Source organism: Convolutriloba macropyga, chromosome 2 (genome assembly GCF_964194025.1).
Source record: "Convolutriloba macropyga chromosome 2, txConMacr16.3, whole genome shotgun sequence".
In the NCBI taxonomy this organism is placed as follows: Eukaryota; Metazoa; Xenacoelomorpha; order Acoela; family Convolutidae; genus Convolutriloba; species Convolutriloba macropyga.
In genome coordinates this window covers 37,730,464-37,754,170 of record NC_134469.1, presented here as the reverse complement: position 1 = coordinate 37,754,170, position 23,707 = coordinate 37,730,464, and the positions used below count along the sequence as shown (strand labels likewise).

Sequence of the window (23,707 nt, the reverse complement as noted above, 5' to 3'; positions counted from 1 at the left end):
TAGAACATTTTCTGCGTGAAAAGAATGAGACGAAAAGTAATAAGGAGCTTCCCTTCGCCTTCTAGTTTTCCGAGGAATAAAGGCCATACAGCAAAAGTTGACTTCATCATAAAAATTTTGAAATGTGTGGTTTATATCTCCAGCTGAGGCCCCAAAGTAACTGAATCATTCAGCAATTTTGGGAAGATCCGCTTTTTGGAAAGAATAAACTGATTTTGATTTCTCAACCTGGCTGCTAGAAAAATTTACTGCAGCGCTAATCATTGGGTGGTCGGAAAATGTCGAATGGATCTGAGCAAAAGAAATAGTGTCAGGAAAAACAGCAAGAAAGCAATCATTTTAAACGTTTTTGTCCTCTATGAGAAAGCAAAATCCGTATTTTTGAAAAACCTGACAAAACGTTTCTTCATTGCCATTATTACTGCTCAGAAGACTCCAATCAATTCCAGGAAGGGTTACCTCACCTACTATGAGCACATTGATGAGATCTAAATAGTTTTTAAGAACTTTTTCATGGGCCGAACTAATAATGTCGTGTAATAAAGCATCAAACAATTGTACTTCTAAGCGATAAAGCGAATCATGAGGTGGATTGTAAACATTTATAACAATTATTACCTGCTCTAAATTTTAAAAGAGAGCCGAAGTTGCAAAATAAACAGGAGATTTAGGTTGGATTGTTTCACTATGAACATTAATTTCTGTTTTCATGCCAACTACAACTCCTCCATGGCTACCATTACATCAATCAATTCTACTAACTACGCTATAAAAGTTTGAAATAAAGACAAATATGTGATTAACTCTCGAATCAAACCACGTTTCACTCAGACAGATAATATCGGGTTTATAAACTTTGAGATGAATATCAGGGCTAATTCTTCGATTAATATTCAGCAAGGATCTACAGTTTAAGGACGAGATTTTGATGACTGGTAGTCAAGACGTATGGGCGTTTTGAATTGTTGACGATTGCACTTCCCTTATAAAATAACTCTTGACCTTTAATGGAGAAACTGTGTTTTTGGTAGCCAAAATTGTTTATCAGAATTGTCTTCCACTGATATAGTGTTTTTTCTTTTTTGTAATCCTGAACGGAGAGAATTTTTTTTACGACAACTCCAGAACCTTTTAACTTTGAAACAGATAGGAAGATCGTTCTGAAATTCCAAGAATTATCAATTTTTTTTACAATAGGCCTGTTTTTCTCGTTTACTAGTTTCCCTAATCTGAAGCAGTCATGAATTACGACATCTTCAAAATAGATACTGTTTGTTTTTGTCTGTTTTCATTGCTTCAATTCTCGAAATCTGGTCCTGTTACTCATGTATTCCAAAAATTATTAATTTGTCGTCCATGTGATTTTCCAATTGTTGATCATATTGAGGTTTTGACTGGCTATTTTGCTTCAGAGAACCCACGCTGCTCTTTAAGTCTTTGATTTCATTTTGAAGCTGTTCACTTTTAGCTTCGCAAGAGTTTTGTTTCAATTATTTAATATCGTTTCTGATTTCAGTCAATTCTTGTTGAATTTGTATATTAAGTGAATGAATATTATCATATTGGTTTTTGTTACTGGAAATTGACCTTTTTGCTCGCATTTTACACAAGACCAACTTACGCCCTTAGTTTTTCCCAAAACAGCCAAAATGCTGTTTGTTAAATTTGAGCAGGAATCATGAAACCACGTTTTGAAGGATGAACATTGTGCACAAAACTTTCACAATTTCTCTGGCAGTATCCGCAGGGAAAATGTAATAAACTGGTGTGCGCATTAGGCTTCGTTTCTTGTTTTTGTCATCTTGAGAATTGTATAAAAAATGGGCGTTGGGGAATGGTTTCAATTGTTTTCACAGGCAGACCGCCCCAGAAAACTTCGGGGGGGGGGGTGGGGCAGACTGAGCTGTTTCCACAGTTAGACCACCCCGGAAGCTTGGACAAAGAATAGGTACGGTCTCACCGGAGAACTGATATTAAGTACTTCGGCTAGCCCCCGTAGACCCAAATAAACTACACTCCACTTGCACTCCATGAAACAGATAGTAACAAAGATGTGTAAGTTTTATTGAATAAAAATGATCAATTTTCAGGTTCAAGAATCCATCAATTAAACAACTCAATTTCATAGCTCGTGCAATCCCATTTCGAACTTCGTTATTTTAAACAACACAGTTGGATACATATAGCAGCATCAATTTTGAAAACACACCTCGTTCCACATATATTTTTTAAATATTGAGATTTTTATTTAAGACTGGTATTCATGGCTTGGAAAACATATCGATCATGATATTTTGAAAGTTACAAATTATAGAATTTCTCTATGTTGATGCATCTCTAGATGTACATCTATGCTTTCCAAATCACTGGCCACTGAAGTACCACTATGGCTGAATCAAGGCCGTCAAAACTGCTAACTTTAAAAACAAATCAAAGATTCAACTGCTATTGTTAAATTTGTAGTTCAAGAAAACGTGCTAAATAATGACCGCTCCAGAAACGTTCAAAAGTGTTCATCAGTTATACGAAGGAGAACTTAAATACTAGCTCGAGAGAATGTCCATACTTCAGTAGAGGAAACGGACAAAGAGAAAGCTGGTTTGGTTATGTTTTTATGTTCTTACTTAGTTGTCATTTTTTGAGTGTTCAAGTCCGTCCAAACTTACGTGAGAATGTTCAAAAGAACAGATTTAACCAATTAAGAATTCAACTATTCTCAAAAGTCTGCAAATAAATAAATGGCATCTTTTCGTTTTCTGATCCGCAGTATGCTATGCATCACTCTACCGTATAGAAGGTGTTTCAGAGTAAGTGTCCTTCTTTTATTCCTGAGATTGTTTTGCGTGTTGCAGAAAGTTCTGTGCCTCCAATAATGGAAAAAACATGCTGAAAAAACACTTCACAAATTTAAATGTCTGAAGGTATGTGTAGGCTTCTTTCGCTTCTTTTGGACAGAAGCTGGCAAACGGTTTACAATGATCCAAACCAAACAAGCTGCTGTTGAATCCAGACTCGCACCAGCCATTTGTTTTACAGTCAAGTCGAGCGTTTTCAGCAGTGCTGTTAGATTTGTCATAAAAATTTTTGCTGAATAGCAACTGAAGTGAGGACTCGACTTCGACGTCATGAATGCCTCATGCATTCTCATCGGGAACATTTTTTTAACTTTGTCTTGATGTGTGACCTCTCTGCCAAGTAAATCTAGGTTTAATGTGAACTTTTTTTCGCAAGGGCAGCCAATAGGTGCCAATAGGTTGTACCAAAAGCACAAACGGATCACAGAAGGCTCTTTTTCTGATGCCAAATGAATGACATTTGCCTCTAGTTTCACGTACTGTTTGGAGTATCGCTTTTTTGCCAATCGTTGTCCTCGTGAGCCAAGAGACTTGACAACAGCGGGGACGCAGAGTAATTTCTGTCGTATTCCAGTGGCTTGGCGATGTTTAGCGACGTAGATGGTGCAAGCGTCAAGAGTATGCCATCAATACATTTACAATACTTTTATCTTTGTCTAAGGAACCAATTTGGGCGTTAAGAGTTAGCCGATAAAAAAAGAAAGTTTCTTCTGCACAACCTTGTGAATCAAAAGTAGGCGTTTTTTGGCTAATTTTTTATTGTCCTTGAAACATAATTGGAAAATGTTTGAAGCATTTTTGCCCGGGCCGAGGATTTTGCCCAATAATAACAAGGAAAAGAGTGTAAAGAGTGTAAAAATAATATTTTTACACCGTTAGAGCCCCCCTTATTAAGAATGTGGGAAAATGGAAAATTTTTTAACGTTGCCGCTAGAAATGACGCTATTCCTCACAAATAATCTCTTAACAAACAACCAGCTACAATGTTAATATCAGTTCCTCATAAAATTTATGCGGTATCTGGACGTTCATTGGTCCTTACAACCAATTTGCATTCTAGACATTAACTGAAAATTTAACGTTTATTACAATGAGGGGATAGTTCATTCAATAGTTTCAGTTGTTTTTCAGTTTCTTTAACCGCACGGCTATCCATGTTTGGCCCAGGATGAGTTTGACCCAGGATGAATTGAGTTGATGGTGCTGTCCTCTAAAATATACTTCCCAAAGATTTTTTGCAGCGCTTCGCATACCGTTAAAAACTTTTATTTAACCCTTTTATCACTGCTGAAGCAGTCTATCAGCGTACTGGTCACAGACACATCATGGAAAGTTTTCACAAACGGACAATTACCTGCGGATAAAATGCTTCGAGTTAAACCAGAAGGCTGCAAATATTGCCCTCAATGAGGGGTTATAGAGGTGCCTTTTCGCCCCCCGTTCTTTTAGCTCCCAATGAAGTATGCTGGCCCATAATAATTTTTTTTCTCAGAGTTTCACAATCTTCCCTGATGAGCGACAAATATTTTCAAAATTATTGGATAAGATTTTGTCGCGTTATGGTTATGCGGGAGCTGTATCGGTTGCTGAACGTACTTTTTTTCAAAATAATTGGTTCCTTCGATGTTCGAGAAACGTACTTGGAGGCATGCACAAGAGTTGCATCATACGCCCTCAATGCAAAGTACACTGCCTGCATAAACTACAAACATTGACTTTTCAAATTATACTATGCAGATTTATTATAGAGAAACGGACTAAAATTAAAAAGTCAAAATTTGTGTGGATTTTATTACAAAAATTTTTTCATTACAAAAATATACAATTTTCTTTACAATAAATTTTCTTTATAATTTTCTTTACAATAAATTTTGAGCTGGTAAATATGAATAATAGCAATGCTAACAACAACGAGGAAGAATTTAGACAACATTTTTTTATTGCAGAATTGAGGATGCTTAGCATTAGGTTTTATGTGTTTGATTACAAGACAATAAATAGTGGGCACAGTAACATTTGGGTGTTAAACTTCATATTTAAAATGAATCTAACAAACACTGCCATCCATTTGTGAGATTATAAGATGGAACATCTGTGATCTTTAAAACCTACACCAACACCACTGTTTTGGGCTTTCAAAAAGGATCATGCGAGTGGACCTTGAAATGTTTTTTTTACAAAATAGCACTTCCTTAGAGGCGAACACAAGTCCTCACAGCTCTGGGAGCCAGTTGTTTTGTTTGAGTGATTCCAAGCACAAGTCTCTCAGATCATTTCGCATCAATCTTGGCTTGAATTCTTTGATACAATCCTGAACTCAGAGCAAGCAAATATGCAAACAGAGAACACATTACGCTACATTTTTGCAAGGATAAATTACAGTGGATAGTGTAGAGTGGATAGTGTAGTGTGTAAGTGGATAGTTTGCAGATAGTTTGAAGTTTTACAAAATAATAAGCTGCCTGTTGTTGGAATTGCTCAAATGTATCTTGCTGTATTTAGTGGATCTCTAAAAAACATTATCTGTATTTGTGTTCCAACATCATCACGATCATTTTTGGACATAAAACTTTAAAACGTTTAGCACAATAAATTGGTTAATTTAGATTGCACATTACTTTTAATTGTTCCTCCTGCAACATTTGGAAAAAGATTGATTAAAATGACCGCTGAAAGACTTTTAAACAGCGGGCCTAATTACCGAGGAAAAATTCAACTCTATTTTGTCTTAAGATTCGGCGACTAATACACTTAGAGCAATGAGTTTTTTGGCACTGAAGAAAACTGAACAAAAAATTTTTTTCATCAGAGTGTTAACTCCCCTGACTTAAAATTTTAACTGGCACGATACAATGATTTTCAACGTTTTCTTTGGCGCCAAGCGCGTAATTTATGATGCCGTTGTTTTGTCATATCTGTTTTTGATGAGTTGGAGAGGCAGTTATAAAGGGAAATCAGTATAGCCAATAAAAATAAAAATTTTCAGTACCGACTTTTCCATATAAAAATATTTACCTAAGAATAGCAGTTTTATTATTTCATTTTTTCATTTGAAAATACTCATTTTCTGGCACCCCTAATATTTGAACTTTTCAAAAATTTTTGACGTCTGGTTTATTGTTTTATCAGAGGAAAACTTCATTTATTCCGCTTTTCACAAAACAACACAGAACATATCTAATTGCCGGCCTACTAACTGCTTACTTAATTTGTCGATAGTTCTTGAGCGGCCTAATTTCATTTCTATTTTTGCCCGGATTTGATAACGAACTCCGGGACTGCAGATTGTTTTATGAGAAATTGAAGCAATTTTAGTCAGCTGCTAATTTTTTCTAGAAAGTTTATAGTAGCAGAGATCAAAATGCAGACTGTTTGGTGGTAATTTTTGACGTAAGCAATATTTTGAACATTGTATCAAATTATTTTTGCCATCAAAATTATCGTTATAATTTTTGATTCTGCTACAATTGATTTTTTTCCAGCTTTTTTAAAAATGTATAGCACATAAAGTTAAAATTGATAACGCTTTTTGTTCACAGTTAGTATTCGGTCTGGTGGTTCGCTATTAACTAGACTCCATCAAGTGACATTCAGAGAGACAATGATCATCTCTTAGTTTCCTCAAAAGTAAAAAAAAACGTTTTCAATTGGAAAAATGAATGTCTTTTCTTTTGGACAAGATAGCTACGATCAACACCATCATAAAGAGCTCAAACACGTAGACTCCACTGTGGACTTGAAAATGGACAAACCCATCTTTTTTGAGGAAGAGCTACACTGAGAAAAGAGTAACTGACTCCAGACTCAAACATTTATATAGTTCATTTGCATTATCGATTTTTTAATATGCATAGCCGACAAGATGATTTCATTACAGACAAGAAATTTTAAAACGTTTGGCACAAAAAATTTGTTAATTTACATTAAACATTACTTTAATTGTTCCTCCTGCAACATTTGGAAGAAAATTGATTAAAAGAACCGCTAAAAGATTTCTCAACAGCAGGCCTAATTAACGAAGAAAAATTCAACACTATTTTTTCTTAAGAATCAGCGACTAATAAACTTGGAGGTATGAGTTCTTTAGCACTGAAGGAAAATGAATGGAAAATTTTTTTCCTCGGAGTGTTAACTCTCCTGACTTAACAAAGCTTTAACTGGTACGATACAATGATTTTCAACGTTTTCTTTGGCTCCAAACGCATATCCGTAATTTATGTTGCCGTTGTTTTGTCATGTTTGTTTTTGATGAGTTGGAGAGGGGCTAAAAAGGAATTCAGTGTAGTCGATGTAATATTTTCAGTACCGACGCTTTTTTCTATCAAAGAGGTGTTTCTTATCCGCAAGAACTAAGTTTTGGTCCCTTCGTGAATCGACTGCATTTCAGTGCGCTTCCAGCAAATTAAGACCTAGATGTGTTAGGCCCAGACATGCCACTTTGGCCTTATCCACAGGCTACCAGAAGTAATAAGAAAAGCCTGTGTGTACTTTCATTATATCCATTGCGAAAGCTCAGCTGTTCAATGACTTTTTTAGTTCAATCTCTCATTGAAAAGCTCAGTTTTCAATATTGTCTTTAGCTCTGTTTTCAAAGCAGTTAAAAGTTTCAAACATTAGGTGACATAATTAAATGATTTTTCTTCACTGTGACTGACGTTTGTATTGCTTTACATATTATAACGATTTACCTGAGGTTAGCAGTTTCATTATTTCATTTTTTGATCAGAACGCGCTCACTTTCTGGCAACTTTAATTTTTGAATTTTGCAAATTTTTTGACGTCTGGTTTATGGTTTTTCAACACAAAACATATTTGAGTTGGAGAGGCGCTTATCAAGAGATTTCAGTATAGCCAATGTAAATTTTTCAATACCGACGCCCTTTTCCATATAATAATATTTATCTAAGAACAGCAGTTTTATTATTTCATTTTTTTCATCAGAACATGCTCATTTTCTGGCACCCCTAATATTTGGTTTTTCAAAATTTTCTGACGTCTGGTTTATGGATTTATCAGAGGAAAACCTCATTTATTACGCATTGCACAAAAATGGTTCAAAACAAAACATACCTAGTTGCCGGAATAGTAAATGTCTACCCAATTTCTTGATAGTTCTTAAGTGGCCTATATTCGACATTTTTTTGCCCGGGCTTGATAACGAATTCCGGGGCTAAGGGATGGTTTTATGAGAAACCGATGCAATTTTATTCGGCTGCTAGTTCATTTGAAGAAAGTTTATAGCAGCAGAGATCATAATGAAGACTGTTTGGCGGTATATTCTGACTTTAGCGTCATGCACCCTCATTGTGAAGTACACTGCCTGCATGTGCTACAAACTTTGAGCTTTTAGTTTTTTCTGTCCAGATTTGTTAAAGAGAAAAGGAATAAATTTAAAAAGTCCAGATTTTTGCGAAAATTAAAGCAAAAATTATTTATTACAAAGCATGACAATTGAAAATCTTCTTTCCAAAAAGTTTGGAGCTAGGAAATATGTTTAATATTAATGCTAACAACAATGAGGAAGAATTTCAACAAAATTTTTCTAATGCAAAATTGAGTATGTTTAGCATTTGGTTTTATGTGTTTGATTACAAGACAAAAGGTACTGGGCACGGTAACATTTGTGTGTTAAACTTGATTTTTTTTATGGATCTAACAAACACTGCCATCCATTTGTGAGATTATCAGATGAAAAATCTATGATATTTAAGGTTGCAGTCAAGTTAGCAGGCCCACGTGACTTTGATACGTCTAATGACCCGAGAACTTCATCTACTGCCTCTTCCGTCTCAGTCTCTAGCAATAGGAACACTTCGCATTGAAAGTATTTTGAAGTTGGGAAAGAATAATCTCCTTGCTTTAATAAGTGCGATTATTAAGTGCCTTGAAAATGATGTTTTTTATGTATGGTAACGTCTAATAACCTTTTCACCAGTTAGGAACGGACGGGATTTGAGAAATTGGGAAAAAGTGACTTTTGCTACCTATATGAAAAAAAGATAAAATAAGAAATGCCCCTCCCTAACACTTGGTTAATATTGGCTGGTCCGGTGCCCTCCAAGCAATACGTTCTCATAAAGCTTTTTGTTTTGGTTAAATTTATCAATAAAATTATTATATATAAACATCAGCTTAGGACAGCACTAGATAAACAGCAGACAGACAGCACTAGAAAACATAAATTAAAATTACCGGAAACACCCATGTTGGGTTTCCCAAACAATACCGACCCTTAAACGTTCACCACAGATGCATCCCTAACTGGAATAGGAGCAATCATTACCCCGAAGCAGAACTGAGGGGACCGAGTAACCGCCTATGCCAGTAAAACTCTGAATAAGGGCCAACGAAATTACTCAGCAACAAACAGAGAACTATATGCAATGTTTATTTCACTCATTACTTTCGAAATTACTTACTGGGAAATAAATTTACCATCGTAACGGGTCATTGCGCTCTTACGTGTTTGTACAGTTTCAAGGGACCTGAAGTAATGCTGGCGAGATGGATTGAGAAGCGGGGACAATTCAATTTTGAAATCTATCACCAAACAGGGAAGAATATACCTCATGCGGATTGTCTATCCAGAGTACTAGCGGTTGAGGACTCATCTCTGGTCGAGGAAAAAACCCAGATACTAATCGAACAACCAACAGAAAACAGCTGGTCCGATGTTTTTGGAGACCAGACAGATGATCTTCGACAGCATCAGCAGAATTCGCGAGAAATAAAAAAAGTGTTCTGCCGGGTGGAAGAAAAGAAACGACCTGAAAAAGACAAATGGTTGGGGCTTCAAAAACAACATGGAAGCTTTGGACTGAGTTTCAAAATTTGTATATCTCAAAAGGGCTGCTAAGACGATAAAAGTTGCCTGAAGAAAACTATCAAGTCCAGCAAATAGTTGTACACAGATCATACATGGCTGCCTTTCTACCTCTTTTACATGAATCCATGGGGCACCGGGGAGTGCAGAAAACACTTGAAAGAGTCCAAGAAAGTTTCTATTGGGTCGGAATGAAAACTGATATAGATGATTGGGTTTTGAGCTGCGATAAGTGCTCATGCAGAAAAACTTCAACAAACTCACAGACACCCATTAACAGTATAGAAACCGAGCCATCCTTTTTGGTAGGTGGCGCTAGATATTATGGGACCTTTACCCGAAAGTGATGGTTTCAAACATATTTTATTTATAGAAGATCAGTTCTCAAATTGATACGAAGCGGTTCCTATGCAATATCAGGAAGCAACAACAGTAGCAAATTTTTTTGTGGACTGTTGGGTTTCAGGGTTTGGTTGCCCCGTGATCTTGCATAGTGATAAGGGTACAAATTTTACGTCAAATCTTTTCAAATATATGTGCAAGGAATTGGGCATTGATCGCAACTCTACAACAGCGTTTCACCATCAGGGTAATGCAATGATTGAACGAGCGAACCAAACAATTGAGGAGAGTTTGACAAAATACGTAGGAGAACACCACAACACTTGGTGTAAATACACTCAATTGATAATGATGGCATATCGCAGTTCTGATCACACAGTAACAAAGTACAGTCCATATTATCTTCTCTTTGGTGCTTCTTGTGCACTACCTATTGATTGCATGTACGAATCACTACAAAGTCAAGTCTTTGCAACTCCAAGTGATTGCGTTGGTAATCTGAAAAAGGAGCTGCAGCTTTGCCACAAACTTGTACGATTGAAAATGGAAGTGGAACAAGAAAGACAAAAAACTTACTACGATCGAAAACTGTTTGGACCTAAATACCAAACTGGGGACCTGGTCTCGCTGTTTAATCCAACAGTAATATCCGGGCAAACAAAAAAGTTCAAGTCGTACTGTCACACAGTGAAGTTGACTTCAGACACAGACTCAACTTTTGGTAAGATATTCGCGTTTTGCATTGTCATGGGATCCATAAAAAGCAACCAAATAGAAATTACGGCATTTAATTTGAAAATATAGGAAAAAACTCTACGTTCTCATTGTGGGAAAAAATAACTGCATTCTAAACCAAAAATAAGCTCTTGTATTATCTACCGGACACGTATTACATCATGAGAGTTTTCCAAATCCACTTAAATCATTGCATGTTTCAAGCTGCATACACATACAGTGGCCTAAAGAAAAGCACATGGTGGGACAACGCTTTTTTCATTTAAGAAAACTCGCAACTGATTCCCAGGTACTATCCACTTACCAGCAAAACCTGTAGCAAATTGCTGTAAGAGATATAGGTAAATTTACCGGGGTGTGGAAATGAAAAATTTAGATTCGAAACTACTCTATTGAGGAAGTTACAAGAGCCACAAAACAGAAATCAAAGCTAAAACAAAATTCGGGAACATCTTTTTGAAAGGCGGGAACATCAAAGGTGCATAACCAGTAGCTTGGAAAACCCCAATGAAAAAAAATATTAGCCGTAGTGTAGTCATCAACGCATAAGTAACACTTGGAAAAATTAACTCGGAAATGTTGCAAACAATAAAAAAGATCAAACATTAAGTTCCAAGACCCATTTGAAAACCAACAAGCTCATTCCTGGAATCGAGATAGATTCGAGATTTATTATATCCAATACAGTAACCAAAAATGAAATATAACAAAATTATTCAATCTAGCTGGATTTTTGGAAGAAAACACAGCAGAGTTGATGCTGTGGGTAATTATCACTATATGATGGGCGAGACCACTGATAAAATAAGACTTGTAATACAAGTTTTGAGCGAGGAAATCAGAATAAACCATCTAGTGGTAGATAGAACTATACATCAACACGTCTATTTTTACCAAATTATTCTTGATATAAGTTCTCAACAAATAACATGCACTGTAACTACTCAAGATGTCAACAGAAGTGGTTTAGATGCGTTTTTAGTCTAAGAAATTAAAATTCTACATGCAATTGTTGACGAAATGTCAAATCTGAAACATAGAATGAACAAAATTTATAGACAAAACGTATTGGCTTTAATGTGGAACGGTGATTCGCATTCTCTTTTCAGTAGTAAAGAGGGAGTCATAGGACTGCATGCTGACTCAGCAGGTGCAATAATTTCCGTTCATCATTGTGCAAAAATAATAGTAGAATTAATTGCTCTAAATTACTGTACTGAGGAAGTGCCAATTATTGCAAGACAAAATGATAATCAGAGCTACGTGCGCTATATGAGCCCAATACCCAAGGTTTTCTATAGAAATTTTACGCTTATAAAAGGCAAACCATTGTTCCCTGATGTATTCCAACTAGGTAATGGTTCTTGGATACGGTTTGGTCAAAACCTTACACTTCGCATTGAAAGTATTTTGAAATTGGGAAAGAATAATCTCCTTGCTTTAATAAGTGCGATTATTAAGTGCCTCGAAAATGATGTTTTTTATGTATGATAACGTCTAATAACCTTTTCACCAGTTAGGAACGGACGGGATTTGAGAAATTGGGAAAAAGTGACTTTTGCTAACTATATGAAAAAAAGATAAAATAAGAAATGCTTCTCCCTAACACTGGGTTAATATTGGCTGGTCCGGTGCCCTCCAAGCACTACGTTCTCATAAAGCTTTTTGTTTTGGTTAAATTTATCAATAAAATTATTATATATAAACATCAGCTTAGGAATAAAAACAGCAGACAGACAGCACTAGAAAACATAAATTAAAATTACCGGAAGCACCCATGTTGGGTTTCCCAAACAATACCGACCCTTAAACCTTCACCACAGATGCATCCCTAACTGGAATAGGAGCAATCATTACCCCGAAGCAGAACTGAGGGGACCGAGTAACCGCCTATGCCAGTAAAACTCTGAATAGGGCCAACGAAATTACTCAGCAACAAATAGAGAACTATATGCTATTGTTTATTCCACTCATTACTTTCGGAATTACTTACTGGGAAATAAATTTACCATCGTAACGGGTCATCACGCTCTTACGTGTTTGTACAGTTTCAAGGGACCTGAAGTAATGCTGGCCAGATGGATTGAGAAGCGGGGACAATTCAATTTTGAAATCTATCACCAAGCAGGGAAGAATATACCTCATGCGGATTGTCTATCCAGAGTACTAGCGGTTGAGGATTCATCTCTGGTCGAAGAAAAAACCCAGATACTAATCGAACAACCCACAGAAAACAGCTGGTCCAATGTTTTTGGAGACCAGACAGATGATCTTCGACAGCATCAGCAGAATTCGCGAGAAATAAAAGAAGTGTTCTGCCGGGTGGAAGAAAAGAAACGACCTGAAAAAGACAAATGGTTGGGGCTTCAAAAACAACATGGAAGCTGTGGACTGATTTTCAAAATTTGTATATCTCAAAAGAGCTGCTAAGACGATAAAAGTTGCTTGAAGAAAACTATCAAGTCCAGCAAATATTTGTACACAGATCATACATGGATATCTTTCTACCTCTTTTACATGAATCCATGGGGCACCGGGGAGTGCAGAAAACAATTGAAAGAGACCAAGAAAGTTTCTATTGGGTCGAAATGAAAACTGATATAGATGATTGGGTTTTGAGCTGCGATAAGTGCTCATGCAGAAAAAGTTCAACAAACTCACAGACACCCATTAACAGTATGGAAACCGAGCCGTCCTTTTTGGTAGGTGGCGCTAGATATCATGGGACCTTTACCCGAAAGTGATGGTTTCAAACATATTTTGCTTACAGGAGATCAGTTCTCAATTTGGTACGAAGCGGTTCCTATGCAATATCAGGAACAAGGGTATTCAGGGTACAATTTTACGTCAAATCTTTTCAAATATATGTGCAAGGAATTGGGCATTGATCGCAACTCTACAACAGCGTATCACCATCAGGGTAATGCAATGATTGAACGAGCGAACCAAACAATTGAGGAGAGTTTGACAAATAACGTAGGAGAACACCACAACACTTGGTGTAAATACCCTCAATTGATAATGATGGCATATCGCAGTTCTGATCACACAGTAACAAAGTACAGTCCATATTATCTTCTGTTTGGTGCTTCTTGTGCACTACCTATTGATTGCATGTACGAACCACTACAAAGTCAAGTGTTTGCAACTCCAAGTGATTGCGTTGGTAATCTGAAAAAGGAGCTGCAGCTTTGCCACAAACTTGTACGATTGAATATGGAAGTGGAACAAGAAAGACAAAAAACTTGATACCATCGAAAACTGTTTGGACTTCAATACCAAACTGGGGACCTGGTCTCGCTGTTTAATCCAACAGTAATATCCGGGCAAACAAAAAAGTTCAAGTCGTACTATAGTGGTCCTCTTGCTATACGAGAAATAATAAACGATTTGAATTTCATCATTGAAGACCTAAAAACTCAAAAACCGTAAAAGTGGATTACGACAGACTCAAGAAATTCAAATTTCGCCAACACGAATACCAAAAACAAAATAAATCAGCTCAAAGGCCGGCCAGCAACGAAGATAAAGAGGACGGCTTCATTGAAATTGAAGTCGAGCAACAAAGCACTGGAGTAAGTGACCAGGGAACAAAAACAGAAGAGCTCCCAAGTCAAATTGAAATTAGTCCTGAGGTGGGACAATCTGATGAAGGTTTGGTGGAGCCTAAACGTTACATCGAGACACTGATGGATACAAATATGGAAGCAATATCTAAACATAGTGAGAACAGCCAGACAGTTCCAAAAAAACAAAGCTAAACCGCACTCCGAGTGAGACTCCCTGTAGGACGAAAGTAGCAACACAAGGCAAACAGAACAACAGTACAACAAAAGATCAGGGTTAAAAACAGAGTAGTTCAAAAAGGGTTATACTAAATTCAAATAGACAAGGAAGTCATTAAAAAGACCCAGACTGGAAACCAGGACCTGGCCGAGTAACAGTCGAAACATCAGAAAAAGCTAATACGCGACCCGTTGCCAGCCAATCGAAACCTAGCAATTTTAATTATTTTTACTGGCATAAAGATAAGAACGAAAATCAAAGTGACGACGTGTTCGAATAAAGATAACTGTTTTGGCAAAGGCACACAGAGAAGTTGACTTCAGACACAGACTCAACTTTTGGTAAGATATTCGTGTTTTGCATTGTCATGGGATCCATAAAAAGCAACAAAATAGAAATTACGGCATCTAATTTGAAAATATAGGAAAAAACTCAAGGTTCTCATTGTGGGAAAAAGATAACTGCACTCTAAACCAAAAATAAGCTCTTGTATTATCTACCGGACACGTATTATATCATGAGAGTTTTCCAAATCCGCTTAAATCATTGCATGTTTCAAGCTGCATACACATACAGTGGCCTAAAGAAAAGCACATGGTGGGACAACGCCGTTTTCATTTAAGAAAACTCGCAATTGATTCCCAGGTACTATCCACTTACCAGCGAAACCTGTAGCAAATTGCTGTAAGAGATATAGGTAAATTTACCGGGGTGTGGAAATGAAAAATTTAGATTCGAAACTACTCTATTGAGGAAGTTACAAGAGCCACAAAACAGAAATCAAAGCTAAAACAAAATTGGGGAACATCTTTTTGAAAGGCGGGAACAACAAAGGTGTAAAATTTGCATATCAGGTAGCTTGGAAAACTCCAATGAAAAAAAATATTACCCGTAGTGTAGTCATCAACGCAGAAGTAACACTTGGAAAAATTAACCCGGAAATGTTGCAAACAATAAAAAGGATCAAATATTAAGTTCCAAGACCCATTTGAAAACCAACAATCTCATTCCTGGAATCGAGATAGATTCGAGATTTATTATATCCAATACAGTAACCAAAAATGAAATATAACAAAATTATTCAATCTAGCTGGATTTTTGGAAGAAAAGACAGCAGAGTTGATGCTGTGGGTAATTATCACTATATGATGGGCGAGACCACTGATAAAATAAGACTTGTAATACAAGTTTTGAGCGAGGAAATCAGAATAAACCATCTAGTGGTAGATAGAACTATACATCAACACGTCTATTTTTACCAATTTAGAGCCCAATACCCAAGGTTTTCTATAGAAATTTTACGCTTATAAAAGGCAAACCATTGTTCCCTGATGTATTCCAACTAGGTAATGGTTCTTGGATACGGTTTGGTCAAAACCTTGCGATAGTAGAAAAACCACAAATGTTGACTAATCTTCAGGAACCCAAACGTTAAGTTCCTATTTTTAAGGAAGTTTTCGATGTTTTAATCACAGAGAAATAGCTAGAAGAAAGTCGGCCAGCTCAAATGTATAGACACGTTCGAAGAACGAAGACAGGAAGAGAAGTTTTCCTGGGACCAAATGGAGAGTATACACATGAGCAACTATTAGACTTCAACACATACAACAGTGATTTGAATTGGCATGAAGTTCGTTGGATTAAAATCACAAAGAAGTATTTTGAAAGGTTGGCAGTTAGTAAGTGAATTGACCTTAACGCTAATGACATTATTTTTGACTGCAAAAATTCTAGTAATGGATTAAAGAAAATTTTTATCAAACTATGTTATATTTGAAAGGTGATCCACCAAGACTGGTACTACAGCCGATTAATCCTTTAGTCGAACTTAATTATATAACAGTTCTGAAAAACCAGCAGTTAAAAGAAAATGTCTCAAAAAATTGTTGAAACAAAATTAAGCAAGTTGTCGGGTACCGACAAAACGGCTTTTGAGTCGTGGGTTGTTAGCCAAGAAAAAACAAATCTATTTCAGTTGGAAAGCTATTCAACGTCAATAGAATGTCTGGAATGATGTTCCTTCTCTTAAACTTTTCTAATTTTGGTTTCGTTTAGAAAACGAAATGGAACCAGAAGTGGGAGATTATGTATATTATCTGCCGCAGCTGGACGAAGTAAAAGCAGTTGTCCGACGAGGAATCTATAAAATCTGCGGGGTCAAAAACCGTTTTAGAATGGTTTTGGCCCTGAATGAATTATACCCAACAACACTAACCCAGAGACCGCCTATTAATACGCACGAATGGAGTTGGATGAAATTCCGGTTAGAAAACAGCAAAAAAATTGGGAGTTGCTTCCTTGCAATTACAGGAGCAACTTAAAAGTGTACAATAAGAAAACAGTATGCTACAGAGGCAAGTTGTTGAGTTAAAGCAACAAGTAATCGTTGCCGAACAGCAACGGGAGCACTTTCTTGCTAGAATTGAAGCTAATAATAGTTTAGTTGAGTTGGAAGGTCGACTCCAGCAAATGCGGCTAGACTGCGAGTCAGCAAGCACTGAATCAGACGCTTTGAATACGAGGGGGATCTAAAATTAGCTAAAATTAGCTCATAAAATTAGCTCTTAAAAGAATCGTTGAATAAGAGGGGGATCCGGAAGCAGCTCGGAAAAAAGCTTCAAAAACCTCTTCGAGGGTAAGAACACTAGAGTTAAAATTAGAGGCGGAGATAAACGCCAAAGAGCTCACTACACGTCGACTACAGGAGATTGAGAAAAAGTTACCCGGTACAGGGGCATTGTTAATATACGATCTATTTCGGATTTCGCCCACTGCAGCGATTGAGGAAATCCAACGGCGATTCAAACTTCTGTCTCTATTGATACACTCTGATAAAGGAGGCCAAACAGAGAAATTCCAGTTATTAAATCAATTAAGATGCGTGCTTTTGGATGACGGTGCACGTAATATATACGAAACTCATGGATGTAAGTTTACTGTCGCGGTTTTAAATTAATAATGAGTGGAGTATTATGCTTCCGTAGTGGAGGGCACTGTAGTGACTCTGCAAACATGCTCACGAATTTTTTAATGCGGAAGATTTCGAAAAATTACATTTTAAATGGTTTCAAACAAACAAAACACTTGAAAGTGACAGCTAAACACGCTGATTTATGCCTCATTATTTATGAGACAGTATCTTAAACCAATTGTCACAAAAATTTATGGTCCAAGCATTAGAACCGAGATTATGTCAGAGAATAAATATGAGATTCAACTCTATTGTTGGGACCAAACACTGCGTTTGGGAAAAACAAACAGAGCAAGGACTCTGGGACTAATTTATCTTGATAAACGCAAAAAAAAAATAAAACTGGGGGCTAAACCGGTTATATTCGAGTATTACTGTTCATAATAACTTTTAAAGCAATTGCTGAAGCTGCCTTCCCTACATTTCACTTTTATAAAATTTGAATTGTTTTAATCCTTCTTTGAGCTGAACTTTGCCTATAATTCCTGAAATAAACTAGTTCCACAATTTCTAAATTTTCGCAAGAGTTCAGAGGATACTTTAAAGTCTAAGTTAATTACAAGGGATTCTATATTAGCGACAGAGAATTGTTTTTTTTTTCGTTAAAAAAAGTACATCGAACCCTGAAAAAACCCAGTGTTTCGATTATCGCCACGGCCAGTTATTCTGCGGAAAAGGGAACACAAGTTTCGTCAACGCGGCAATTGTTGCTGCAAGAAAGGAAACACACTTTCTCGGCTCGGCAAGTGTTTGACTGAAAGAGGCAAGTTCAGACGCAGCGACACTATACGACATTGCTGAGAAAACACTGCGCAGGCAAGTTGAGAGAAACGGCAGGCAACACACAGTAAAAAAGAAGAAGAATCAGTTCCTGTGGTGTGACAAATTATTCAACATTCAGCAGAAATACAGCGAGTTGCTGGGAGTGAACAATTATTCAGAGAAGGGAATCAGAGCAAGTCACAGGGATTGTCTGAGCAGTCAGTGGACGTTCTTTAGGAGCTCGGTTTCGGTGGTCAGTGATAGTGTGCTGCTTCTTTGGGGTGAAAGATCTTCCTAGAAGAAGTCAATATATTTATGAAACAATTGAAAAAATTTCATATGAAAAGAAACAACCCGGTGATATTGATGCCTAACGTGTGTCCCGGGGTGTGTTCTGTCACGAGTCACCTCACCGAATGGCCAAAATAAGATCTGAAGAACTATCTTATTAAATAGCAAACGCTATTTAATAAGTTTATTAATAGCCGCCATCATCTCAGCCGGCTATTATGGCGCTCCTATCTTTTATTATTAGTAGTAGTAGTAGATTAGGCGTTGAAGTTCGTTCTTTAGGGTATTGCTCCCATTCAATTGTCCAGATTCATAAGTTTCTGATTAATGTTGCAGTTTCCGCTTTTGCATACAATGCGCCAAGTGCATTTGCTTTCCTCTGTGTACTGATTGCAGAAATAATGCCAAAAAAAATTTGACACTGTATTTTTATTTAAGCTTCTACCATAAGTTGAATAAACCTTGAGCACTAAATTGTAGAGAAAAAAATGTTTCGCTTTACAGTTTGCAGCTTTACAGTTTGCACTCCACAACTTCCTAAAGTCATCCATTTCAAACTTTAATTCTACTGTGTCATGTACATTCTTCATAAAATGCTACTGTAACTTCTGTCGTTGAATAGCTAATCCTTTATACTTTTTGTTTCATATCATTTGGTTTTATATATTCCTTTGTACTTCCCGAAAGGTGAATTGAGTCTTTTACTACTACTACTACTAAGAAACAGAAGTGTGTTCAACTACGAAATGCCATCAAAATAAATCGGACTTAAAAAATGTTTTTTTTTACAAATCTTTTTTTTGCAATATCTTCTATTCTTTCAATCCCAATCATGCTTATTGGAATGAACGGCGGCTATTTTCCGGCAATCTGCCGGGTATGTTCACAACAATGAGGCTAAAAATAATGGCGTCGAAATACGTTTACAACACTGCACAAGTTTATTTGATAGTGGGTTTTGGTTGTTTTTCAGACCCGGCGCTAATGGTTGATTATTATCTGCGCTATTTAGATGACGCTGCGTTTATATCAGGTTCCAAGCGAAATTTCAATATCCGAGTTTCTCTCTCGATGTGTGTCGACGGTTCCGCGATCGTACCCCTCAGCTTTTCAATGGCTACAAAACGCTGACTTTTACGGATCACCTAGGGACTTGGTAGAATCCCTTGGATTGTTTAGTACCGGACAATATGTGATAGAGTACAGTGAGTACAGAATAGCACCTCCCGTGGGAGGAATTTTTCATGGATGTGTCTTGTCTGGCTGTCGACCTGAATGGACCAAAGTGGTAGCATACGGTGAGCAATGAAGCTTCTATAATGAGCCTAGTTTTGTTTTTACTGCACCATTAGTTCTATTTGTCGCGAGCATTCAATGCTTGAATTAAGACACTTTCGCTTTCTTTACGCTACAGCTAGCATTGTCACACGTTCCCTGCTTAGATTAATTGATCTTAGACGAATGTGTAGCAATTAAAAGAGTCCTGTTGGACTTTTTAATGTAATTATCTGTACTGCCAATTTTTGTGGCTAATTTATTAAAAATTTACCAAAAAGACTCTTCTGTCCACATCGCGAAGGAGTCTTTGGTTAGTTTTTGATCGTAAAGAACAAAATACTTCACAACTACTTCAAATCGATTTATAGACGTTGTCATCTTGCCGAAAAGGACTTCCCTGGAAGGTGTTCTTGTGGCTGCTTCAACTATTAAATCAGTAATTGTTTTATTGCTTATATTCTCTACAAAGCCACAAATTGGGGTCTTGTTGTTACACAGTATTAATTTCTCTTCAGCTAAATACGGTGTTTCATATCGGTACCACTTGGTCTTTTACGTCATCAATTCGACAACCAGTATTTTTTTCCTTTACAATATCGAAAAACTAAACAGCAAACTCGTACAGGAACGTGAAATGACCAAAGACAATGGCGCTTCATGCGAGGCGCGAATGAAATCGGACAACAAATTCATTTACGCTCAACGGTTGCAAGTAGTGAGTTTGACAAGCAAAGTATTGAAAACCTGATACAACTCAAGGACAATCTTGTCTACGTCTGCAACAGTTGCAAACCAATACAAGACTTTTAAGAAAATAATGGAAAACAACATGGAAAATGAACTCAATCTGATTCAAGAAAAAAAATGATGAAAATGGGGAGAAAAATTAAGAGAGAATAGAAGCACTCACTGAAAAAGAAAAATGAATATTTTCTTGCAAATGTGCAAACTGATGTAAAAACAGTTAAAGTGGACATAATCACATTCAAGCAATCCCTCCATTCAAGAAAAGAAGAAAAATTGGTGCGAATGTTTAAAAATATTTTTAATGTAATTGTCTGTACTGCTAATTGTCTGTACTACTTTTTAAAAGAGAAAGTTTAGGCTTTAGTGAGTTTTTCACTGGGGTTTTTACCCTTCATTTACGCCCGAGCTGATATTTTGCACTGGGTTGCAATTTCCTCAGCTGCAATTGGTCGCCCAGGAACACAGATTAACTCCCGAATAGTCTTGGTGAAAGTAATTTCAGTACATTTTAGTGATAATTTTTGTCTAATTGTTCGCGGGTTACGTTTCCAACTTTTCAACTTAAGTAACTAGCCTAATTGTTGTGATAAAACTTAAACTTATTAAATAGTTTCAGCGAATTGATTGAAAGTCCGGACATCTGGATTTGGGTAGCCTCTTATCAGAGAGGATTTTAGTAGCCGGCATTGTAGCCCGCAAAGACCCCAGAAAGCAACTTACCCCAGAACAACTTGTGAACGAAATCAAGAATATCAAGCATAAAGTAGTTGGAATAGTTTACTGCGTAAGAGAAGGAGCACCAGACGTTTACAAAGAGCTGAAGGGAACGGGAATACCTGTTCTACACATCGTAAAGGACCTTCTCTCGAGGCGAAAGCAAAAGGACAAAGAACTTGTTCGCGGCTACAGCCAACTACATCTTGCACCACACCTCGAAATCAAAACCCTAACTTTTGTACGAAATCACGGCGACAATCTAAAAGCGATTATCAAAAAGAAACACAGCCCGTCTCAACAGCAACGAAAGAAAAAGCAAAAGAAACGAAACGCAGCCAAAATTTGAGTAAGTCTAGCACTAGGTTGGTTTTGTAAATTCCTATTGATTGAGTTCAATTGGAATTGATCAAAACCAGTTTTCATTCCTAATCGTCAATTTAAGCAAAATCGTTTAGCTTTTGTTAAGCCCTATCGCAATTTCTATTCAAAATTTTTGTGAAAATCCTATTGATTCAGTTCAGTTGGAATCGATCAAAAATTAAAGTCCTCATCAAATTATTTTGTGAAATTCCTGTTGATTAAGTTCAATTGGTCTTGATCAAAATTTTAAGTCAACGTAGTAAGTTCTGTGAAACTCCTGCTGATTAAGTTCAATTGTAATTGATCAGAGCTTATGAAACAAATGGGAAAAAATTGTAAGACCTGTAACAAGCCAATACAGGCACAAGAGAAAACATATACATGCGTTGCCTGCAACTGTCATATACACATGACGACAATTTGCACAGGAGTTTCCTCAGCCTCCCTCAACGGGATAATAGATCTTGGAAACAACATTATGCTTCTCTGCAATGAATGCGTGGACAAAAACGAGCGAGATAAATTCATAAGATGCAGAACAATGCCGAACATGACCGAGAAGATGGGAAATTTGGACTTTAGCAATCAACTCAAAAACATGGAAAAGAGATTGACTGAGCTCGTAGACAAAAAGATAGAAACCGCCATCAAAACAACTTGTGAAAAAGTTGATAAAACGTATGCTGCCGTGGTCTCCGTGGAATCCACACAGGAGACAGATAGGAAACTTGGAAAGTTAATTAAGAAAGAGAAAGGCGTCGACAACATCAAACAAAGTTTCAGAATACAAGGGATCCCTGAAGATCATAACAAAACAAAGGCTGAAAATCTTGTCCCCACAACTGACGAAGTAAATGAAATACTGAGTGAAATAGGCGTTAGGCCTGAAGTGAAGGAACTCAAACGACTAGGTGAATTCAAGAGAGAACGTAAGAAACCAAGAACTCTTTTAGTAACGGTCGCAAACGAACATGAAGCCAGGCTAGCCTTAGCCAAAAGTACTGAACATCGAGAGGAATTAGCAAAGAGAAATATTTACTTGCTACCAGCTCTCAGCACAGAAGATGCCCTCAAAGAAAACCTGATTCTGAAAAAGAGAAGAGAACTGTTGACAGAAGGAGTTCCTCGAGATAAACTCAAAATTCGAAATTTAGAACTATTCAACGATGGTGCGAAAGTGGAGATTGCCTCCGTAGAAACCAAGTCAAACTGACTAGGTTTTGTTAACATTCTGCAACTAAACGTAAGGAGCCTTGTGAACGTGGAGAGGAGAATTAATTTTGCAAATGCTGTAATAAACTCAGACTACAACGTTATATGTCTCTGTGAAACTTGGCTCAATGATAACATTCCATCATCTGAACTATTTCTAAATGACTATTGCATCTACCGACAAGACAGACAAATGGATCAAGACAAAAATACCCACGGAGGCGCCCTCATAGCAGTAAAGAACTCCTTCATCTCCGAAAGAGTCATTTCTGAGCAACCGGATTCTAGTCTTGTCTGCAAAATACAATTAGCTGAGAACGAAATTTTTATTTGTGCCTTTTACAACCCCCCAAGAACTAGCCCGTACCGTTACGAGGTTAACGATTTCCAAAAACTCCTTAAAATCATTCCTAAATCAAAAACGACCATTTTATGTGGGGATATAAACTGTCCTGATGTTAACTGGAAAACTCTAGCAAGTACAAATGAAGAAGAAAACGAAGTCATTGAATTTTTTGAGGAATCCCTATACAGACAAATCATTAATTCCCCACCTGTGGGCAGAACACTCTAGATGTAGCATTTTGCAAAAATTGTAATTTGGTGGCACATCTCGACGTGAAATTTTCCTCAATTTACGACTGCTCGGATCATAAATCGATCCAGTTAACACTAGAATGTCCACGCCAAGACGCCAAAGAAACTCTTGGAAATTTTAGAAGTTTCGGAAACGCTGTCTACGAAAGCATAAATAATATTTTAAGTACTGAACCCTTCAAACCAGTTTGCTTCACTAACATAAACAACATGTGCGAAGAATTTTACCAG

At 36.9% G+C, this 23,707-nt stretch overlaps 2 protein-coding genes across 3 annotated transcripts in view; one reads left to right on the top strand and one right to left on the bottom strand.

Annotated features, from left to right (window-relative positions):
* LOC142358647 (electron transfer flavoprotein subunit alpha, mitochondrial-like) overlaps window positions 1-18,753 on the bottom strand; it is a 305,039-nt gene extending 286,286 nt beyond the window's left edge. The window contains exon 1 of the mRNA XM_075410112.1: window positions 18,739-18,753. The gene's annotated coding sequence lies outside the window, so the exon portion shown is untranslated. The remainder of the gene's footprint in view (window positions 1-18,738) is intronic.
* The window catches only part of LOC142358640 (uncharacterized), a 478,284-nt gene that overhangs the window by 228,663 nt on the left and 225,914 nt on the right, over window positions 1-23,707 (top strand). For both annotated transcript variants that reach the window (XM_075410104.1, XM_075410103.1), the window contains exon 2: window positions 19,539-19,863. In XM_075410104.1, coding sequence (XP_075266219.1) covers window positions 19,578-19,863 — 286 coding nt within the window. In that variant the 5' untranslated portion in view covers window positions 19,539-19,577. The remainder of the gene's footprint in view (window positions 1-19,538; window positions 19,864-23,707) is intronic.